This window comes from Cibotium barometz, chromosome 8, assembly GCF_041138505.1.
Source record: "Cibotium barometz isolate CiBa-2024 chromosome 8, ASM4113850v1, whole genome shotgun sequence".
NCBI classification, from domain to species: domain Eukaryota; kingdom Viridiplantae; phylum Streptophyta; class Polypodiopsida; order Cyatheales; family Cibotiaceae; genus Cibotium; species Cibotium barometz.
The window spans coordinates 27,763,965-27,772,267 of NC_141053.1; the positions used below are offsets into that span (position 1 = coordinate 27,763,965).

Genomic DNA, 8,303 nt, shown 5'->3' on the forward strand with positions numbered 1-8,303 from the left:
GCTCGTATACCAATTGTTGGAATTAGGGTTAGAGAAGCTTGAGAGCACACAACCCACTAGATTAGAATAAACAAATGTGTGTCAGATACAAAAGATAAGTACACACCCCAAAATGAGTAGATAAGATGGTATACATACGCACGGGGGAAAAAACCTCCTAGTGAGGGAAAAAGTGCCTCGGCGGTCTTAAGTGTGTTCACACACATAACTACCATATAATGCTACAATATCTGATCCATTCATGCTATTCAAGATGTCATCAATCCCTAGTATTGGAAACCAATTCTTAATAGTCTCCTTGTTAAGAGCTTTATAATCCACTCATGCAATATGTGCCATCCTTTTTTTGCACAAGTAGGTGATTTAAGGCCTTTCTCTAAAAGCTCATTTAGGTGTGACTAATCTCTTCTCATTGACTCATATGTACTTGAGATGGTGGTCAGTTAGGAGGTGGAAGCACGATGGTAGAGACGGTACCCTTTACTCTCCGAACTATAGTCCACAAAAATGCACTTTATTGCTTAGAACGGTGATGCTTAGGCATAAGAGCATAAGCCAAGCAACCAAAGACACCCATAAGAGCCATTGATGGCTTTAAAAGGTCATGCCATGCTTCGTAAGGAGTGATAGTTTGAAAGGCTTTTGTTTGACACCTACGAAGTACATATGTTGCACATACAACAGCGTCCATCCAAAACCTATGAGGCAAACTTTGACCATACATCGTGACATCTCCATGAGAGACCTATTCTTTCTTTTCGATACACCACTCTACTGAGGTACGGCACATTGGTGCTAATGTCCCTTTCAGACAAGTATGCATTGAATCCTTTGGACATGTACACCCCCCCTCTAGCTATACGTAGAGTTTGCAGGTTGCATCCTGACACATTTTCAGCCATGTCATGAAAGTGCCTGAAACACCTATGATTTTTGCCTTCATAGCATGGACCTAGGTGAATGTCATGACCCTATGAAAATGGGTGCAACATAAGTGTGAGCATGGTGGTCGGTGAGCAAGATAAAAATTTAATTGTTCATACTTGGGTGCCCGGACAAATGGTAACATGTGTGGACATCCCCAAGTGTGAAGGGGGACCAAGGGATTTAATATTTTAATGTTTATAACCTTGGGTGGCCCCTAGGCATAAGTTTTAATAAACTTAAAAGGGCCCTAGGATTTTTATGGAGAGAAGGGGCTACTCCATTTTTGGAAGTATACGCCGCTCTCCCTTTTTTCTCTGTCTTGCTTTTGGAAAGAGTAAGGCTGCAGGCAGCGTGGACTGCAGGCATGGGGGAATTTCTGAAAAAGAAGCACTTATACAGGCTGCAGGCTGTGCCCCTCTTTTTTCCTGCTTTTGGAGAGATAGTAGACAGGCAGCACTGTTTGCAGGCTGCGTGGGAGTTCTTCTCTTGCTTTTGGAGAGGGTTGCAGGCGAGCAGAGCTGTTGTATATGCAGGCGCAGCTGATTTCAGGTCTTGTTTTAGCTCTTGGAGAGGGAAAGTATTGGCTGCTGTGTTGCGCAACAGAACAGAAACACAGGTCCCTTTCTTTTCTCTCTCTGTGGCTTTTTGGAGGATAAGCTGACTGCTGTGATGCAGAGAACATAGGCAGCTGCAGATTCTCTCTCTCTCTCCTTTGCTTTTGGCAAGAAGATGGTTGTCAGTTGGGGAGTGTGAATTGTGAGAAGGGAATACAAGGCTGGATAGCAGGTTCTCTCACTGTTTCTCTCCCTTCCGGCTACAAGACAAGAAGACAAGACAGTTCGGGGCTTTTCCTCGAGTCTTTTCTTCCTTGTGGAAACCGACATCAAGATTGTAAGTTTGTCTTTCTTTGTGAGCAAGTGGGACTGCAGGTGATGTCTTTTGAAGTTTCTCTTTTCATTGGCTCAAGACTGCTCTAGAGTGGTTCTCTCTAGCCCTTTGTGCGAGGAAGGGTTTGGCAGTTCAGAGGGTGGAAACATGACAAGTTTGTGGGCTGTTTTGGATGAGTTTGTGGACTGGTTTTCATGGTTGAGTTTATGGCTATGTGCATGTTTCAGTCAGATGCATATCAAGGCCTCATGGATGTACAGACTTAGCAGATTAGAGGTGATAACAGTGTGGTGTTCTTGGGACACAAGGCTGCGTAACCTCTATGCTAAGAGGTCCTAAGGATTGGCAGATTGGACTTGCAGACATACGAGCCATGGATGGCCATGTTGTAATCATCTAAATCTTTCCATTGAAATTGAATAAAGAAATACCGAAAGGGGCGCCAAGCTTTGGGGCCAACCAGGTGTCGTTCTCCTTTTTGTTTTGGATCACTCTAGCTCCTGTTTATTTGATTAATTGTCTGGACTGCAATTGGATTGGGTGACTGCTAGTCTACCGCACTTTGGTTTCTACCAGAGGCCGGTTTAAGTGAATGTGGAAAGGTTATCAATGAAGGGTAACACCAATAGATCGTGTTCGCATCGGACCACATACATCACTATGTATGAGCTGTAATTTTCGGGTAGTCCTCACTTAACCACCTTTGGGGAAAGGTGTCCGATGCATTTTGCCCAATATGCAACCCTCACATACTTTCTTGATGGGTGCATCAAGTGGTGGCAAAGAGGATACTAAATCATGCCTTTAAAGGCTTTGTAAACTACCAAAGTTCAATGATTGAACCAAAAATGCCACAGCTCAACAACATCTCTCATACCAAATGTGGTAGCAACTACAAATGCATCATGTGCAACTCTCTCATATACATCGTGCTTGTAGAGGCCATGACACGAAGTACCAGATGCAACAATAATATCTCCATCAATGCAATCATGTACAATGCATCTGTCATCAACAAAATGGATCACTAGGCTAGACCCAACAATGGCGGAAACTGACAAGAGATTTTTCTTAATTCCTAGCACATACAATGCATTAAAGAGTGTGGTTGTCCCACCATTGGCGCCAGCGAGCACAATCTGATGAACTCCCATGACAGCATAAGCGGAGTTGTTAGCACGTGTAATAGTAAACCCCTTGGGTGCATCTCCCAAAATGAACTAAACACATGGCGTTGTGACGTGATGTGCTTTTGCTAGGTATACGAATCTCGTACATGGTCTTGGTAAGTCTTGCAGATGGAGCAGTGCCAGTCTGTGTTGTGAGCATGGTTGTTTCTCGTACCGGTACGAACGTATTCATACCGTACGGTTCGTACGGTATGACCCCTCCCCCCCAAAACTTAAGAAAAAAATTTCCTCAAGCACTATAGACTCCTTCCCCTCCCCAACCTTTCCTCACATTCAAGCTTGAAGCTCCATAGTTTGTAAGTGTAAAAAAAAAATCGTATTTTATCTACGGTATCCCAAAATTTCATATCGTACCAAAATTTCCGTACGGTATTGTATTTTTGTACTATGACAACTATGGCTGTGAGTCACCTTCTGGAATGATTTAGAGGTGTATCGGGCTTTACCTGGGACACTAGTCATAGGTTTAGAGGTCTTTTAGCATACATACCTTGGTATGTGGGCAGGTAGGCAAAGGGGCAGCCCTATGGGCCACCCCAAAAGGGCTTAAGGGCCTTGCCTACAAAGAGGGTAGCCCTTGTGGGCCCCACCCTAGGGGACAAGGAGGTCCCATAGCCAAGCCCAACAGCCCATGAAAGGGCTGGGCATCTAATCGGCCAGGCCTAGAAGGCCTGGACAGCAAGGCGGCCACAGCCCAGGGTGGCTAGGGCCTTGGTTGGCCAGCCCAAGAGAGGCTGAGGGCCCAGTTGGCCAGCATTTGAGCCTTCAGATTCAAGGTGGCTAGCAATCAGCAAGCCGAGCAGCAACCCTGATTGCCATGTGTGAAAATGTGCCGCTTTATGGTGCATATTTTTAGGTCGTGGGGATTTATCTACAGGCCGCCAGCCCTTGTAGCAAACCAACCAGCAGTTTTGAGTCATACATAAGCATGGGCTTCTCAAGGGGTCAGTCCATCTCATTATTCGCAAAGTGCTAAAGTACTTCGAGGGCCAGGACAGCCAAGGGAAGACTGAAGCCAGATGAACTTGAAGGTCAAGGATTTAGGTCATCTTTAGGCTGCAGATTTACAGGCAAAGAAGATCTACAGAAAATGCCTTCAGAAGAACATGAGGATGATATCGAAAAGTTATTGGATTCTTTATCTCAAAATGATGAGGCACCAACGGTGGACTTCTTCGAAGACACAGAGACTACCAAAGGGATGACATAGTTGACACCGAGCAAGAGGATAATATTTTCAACATTGCAGAGAATTTTACATTCTTTTGACAACTTGGATGAGTACTTTACTACTTTCAAGTCGAACACTTCAACACATACTATTCAAGTAGCATTGAGAAAGTTCATGGTTGAACGTGCAAATGCTTCTACATTGCAACATATCCAAGTCAACTTCAAGCCCAACATTTGGAAGCAACAATAATGAAGACTTTAAAGAATGATGCTACAACTTTAAAGGACAACAACAAGACAATAGAGGAAACTTTTCTCAGTACGAGCTTCAACACAAGCATAAATGGCCTAATGATGAAGATCTTCAACAACATCTACTAGTATTTCTAGAACTCTTTCAACGTCACAAGTCTCTTATTTAGTTGGAGTCTCATTTTAAGTGGGAGGGAATGTCACGATTATGACTACTCTTGATTTGCCTTTGATCATTGAAAGGGCACTAGTGGAGGGTCACATCCTGTCACATGGGTCACCTATGAAGAGACACGTCTCATTCAAAAGACATTCATTCAAGAGTCACGTCCTCTTTCGTCAAGGTTGTGCCTCTTCATTTGTAACGTTTCACGTCCTATTTAAGAAGGCCTTGTGTCTCAATGCAACACAACACAACTTTCCGCTCTTTGCCTTATGTTTACTCAAGTATTTAAGTATTAAGATCTTTAACTATGTTTAATAATGTTTAATTAAGCTAAAAGCTTAATACGTTAAGCAAATACTTTCCAAGGGAGGGATTGTTGTGGCCCTTGGAATGCAGTGCTGGTATTGTGTGGTGATTGTGCAAGGTTGCAAGAGTACGTGATATGAGTTGGGGTCTTGATTCAAGATAGTTGAAGTGAATTTGTTTTGGAGGGTAATCAGGGTTGTAGGGAATGCCTTACCTTTAGAGATGAGTGCTCTTGTATGGTTTGTTTTCTTCCAAGAGAACTTGCTAGGATCGAAGAGTTAAGAGAGAGAGAGAGAGAGAGGGGAGAAAATGAAGAGCACAAAGAGTTGCAGATCCTTGTAGTAAACTTTTTCTCTGCCCGTAGGCACATTATGTGTGCCCGTGTATCAAAGAGTTATGAGAGAGAGAGAGAGGAGAAAACGAAGACCACAAAGAGTGGCGGTAGATCCTTGTAGTAGTAAACTTTTTCTCCGCCTGTAGGTGCACCATGTGTGCTTGCTTGAAGGCGAGTCCCGCCGGATTGCGATTTTTTCATGGGTGCTCAAGCCACATGCGGTGCCATCAGGCGGGACTTGAGCCCAAGAGCTCTTAGTCTTTAGTAAGTGCATCTATTCACTGGGCTGCAACCCCCTTGGCTACATGTTGATAATCTTGGTAACACAAAAGGACGAAAAGTGTCAAGTAAATTTTCCCACTATGCATAATGCTTCTTCAAAGAATGTGATCCCTTTGAACATGATCCACATGATCATAGCCTCCAATCATATTGCCTTAACAATATCTAGAGACTTGAACTTAATGTAAGGGTTTTGATCTTGGTTTACTCCAACAATCATAGTTGTTTCTCGTACCGGTACCAATGGGTTCGTACGGTACGACACCGTACGATATCGTACGGTATGAGGTTTTTTTTTTAAATTTATAAAATTTTTCCTTGAAAAAAAAATTCCAAATGCTAAAAAAAATACAGAAACCCTGCTTTATGAAGATCCCAAATACTCGCAATACTTCGCAACTTTCGTGTCCACTCAGTATTCCATATGGGGTTGTTGAGAGACCTAAAAAATCTGGCGAGGTAGACTGGTAGTGTACACTTGATTGGTAGGATGAGAGAATCTTGCTACATCACTTGGGGATCCCTGGTATAGGTGGGCTAGACAATTAGATTCTCAAGTTATGCACGAGGGAGAAGATTTGGACATGGCCATTTTGATCTAGAGAGGAGTCCCTAAACTTATCACCCTAGATGCACTCCTCGTATTTGTGCAAGGACGGTCCCTTAGTCATAAACGCTATACTGGGAGACCTTTGGTATTGCATTACCCATCCAGGTCCTTTTTTGGAGACAATCGGTAGATCCAACCGGGAGAGACACATATCCATGTACTGGTTTCTCAAGCACTGTAGACTCCTCCCCTCCCAACCTTCCCTCACATTCAAGCTTGAAGCTCCATAGGTTGTAAGTGTAAAAAATAAAAACCGTATTTTATCGTACGGTATCCGAAAATTTCATATCGTACCAAAAATTCCCGTACGGTATCGTATCGTACAGTATCGTATTTTCGTACCGTGACAACCATGCCGAGGCAAACTGTCCCAACAATGCGAGTGAACCAATCCATAAAGGGGGCTGTTCATTGCAATTATTAGGGACAAATATTGTGATTTCTTGGGACAGAAAGTGGCCTTAGCAACGGCTCTAAGTGCTCGTATTTAGCTTTGTTTCCTAACAAGGCATTTTGTGGCTGACATTGTAGCAAATTGTTTATAACACTTAGGGGACGGATAAATTGATCAGCCTGCCTGTAACGTTCCTATTTTCTTGGTTTGATAGGAAACTCTTACTCTTGCTATTATTTACCCATGGGCATTTACTAAAGGTTAGCTAGAACTGTCATTGATGCCATTTGGGAAATCAATTCAAAAACTTCCACTCAGTCAGAATGTTGCCACATTCTATTTTAGAGGATTGTTCCAAACAGAGTACCCAAATCTTCAACGACTATCCAGCCCATTTTGAAGTAGACTGTATTATGGTCTCTAAAAATAATCTTGCAAGATCAAATTTGAGCTGTGATCTTGACCTTGTTCTCTTCCACAACAAAACCTGAAGCTTTCAAGCTTTACATCAGAATCCTTTACAACACAAAAACTGGTCCACAATCAGCTACGATTGACATAATTACTGACGAGACCTTTTGTGGAGTTATCACAAAAGACTCAGCAGTCATTAACGTTCCTGACATGCCATTTATGTTGCTAGTGCTTGCTTAGCATTGCGTATCGACATCTACAGGGTGAACAATAAGAAGGCCTGGTCCCATTCTCTTACTGCATTTTGATTATGGAGTATTTTTAACCATGGCTGCAATTTTTCTTCTCGTCGTTTGGGTCCTAGTGAGGCAGGAAACAATCAACTTACTGATTGTGAAATTAACTACCAAATTGTGTTCTTTTGCTCAATTGCAGGTGAATGCTGCCTACAAGAAGGCTCTTCTTCGTTTTCACCCTGACCGTGTTGCTGTTCTGGCTAAAAGTGACCCTTTGCATCAAGTGAAAGCAGAAGAAACATTCAAATTGATATCGAGAATGAAAGGCATTCTTCCACCGGTTGCCATGAGACGCTTTATGTAAAGTGCTTTCAGTCTTTGAAAGTTCTTGGCAACATGTAGCGTGCTTCATAATCGAGTTGTATTATTTGACTTAATTACTATTTGAGATCCACTGAGCAGGCATGCTTGGTATTGACATTTGAACAAAAGCATTCATGTCCATTTTTTTTTTGGGTGAAGACTCCACATTTTTGTGTTTTTTTCTCCAAAAGAAAGGATGCCTACTATTGGAATCAATTGTTCCTTTGGGACCATTTTCATATGGTTTGTGTAGGTATTCGTGCTAGCCATTTGTAGGTAGGCAAGGAAGATGCAGAGTTCTTTTGAAGACTATTTGTAGCTCCAGGTTCGAAGTGAACATAAACGAAGTCAAATGCACTTGCAGCTCTTTGACGTGTTGTGCTTCAATTGGATTTGGCTTCTTGAAGTCCCCAATAAGGATTCATAACTCCGAGATTACAACCCAATGAAAGCCCATTTCTGTGCCTTTCATGATCCTCTTTCTCCATTTCTACTCCTCTATATTTAACTTGTGTTGACATAATCTCCTTTAATATCCAAATGTTGGCACCCTTTTGCATATTTCTTTATTGATGCAGTTGGCACCCTCTTCATTGCTGCAGTTCTTTGCTCTCTTGTGATAATGCATGCCCTTCGTGAAATGCAATAAATGCACTTGGTGCCTTACATAGTGTTCTTTATTGCTAGCCGAGTCCCGTACACTAATGTTGGAAAGCATCGTTAGGTGTCCTCCCATGCTATTTTGCAATGCCGACGATTGTCTCCACC

The 8,303-nt window shown here is 42.6% G+C and overlaps 1 protein-coding gene across 4 annotated transcripts in view; it reads left to right on the forward strand.

Annotated features, from left to right (window-relative positions):
* The window catches only part of LOC147636106 (uncharacterized), a 48,940-nt gene extending 41,189 nt beyond the window's left edge, over positions 1-7,751 (forward strand). For all 4 annotated transcript variants that reach the window (XM_086801532.1, XM_086801536.1, XM_086801533.1 and 1 more), the window contains one exon: positions 7,372-7,751. In XM_086801532.1, coding sequence (XP_086657658.1) covers positions 7,372-7,536 — 165 coding nt within the window. In that variant the 3' untranslated portion in view covers positions 7,537-7,751. The remainder of the gene's footprint in view (positions 1-7,371) is intronic.
* The last annotated feature ends 552 nt before the right edge of the window (positions 7,752-8,303 follow it).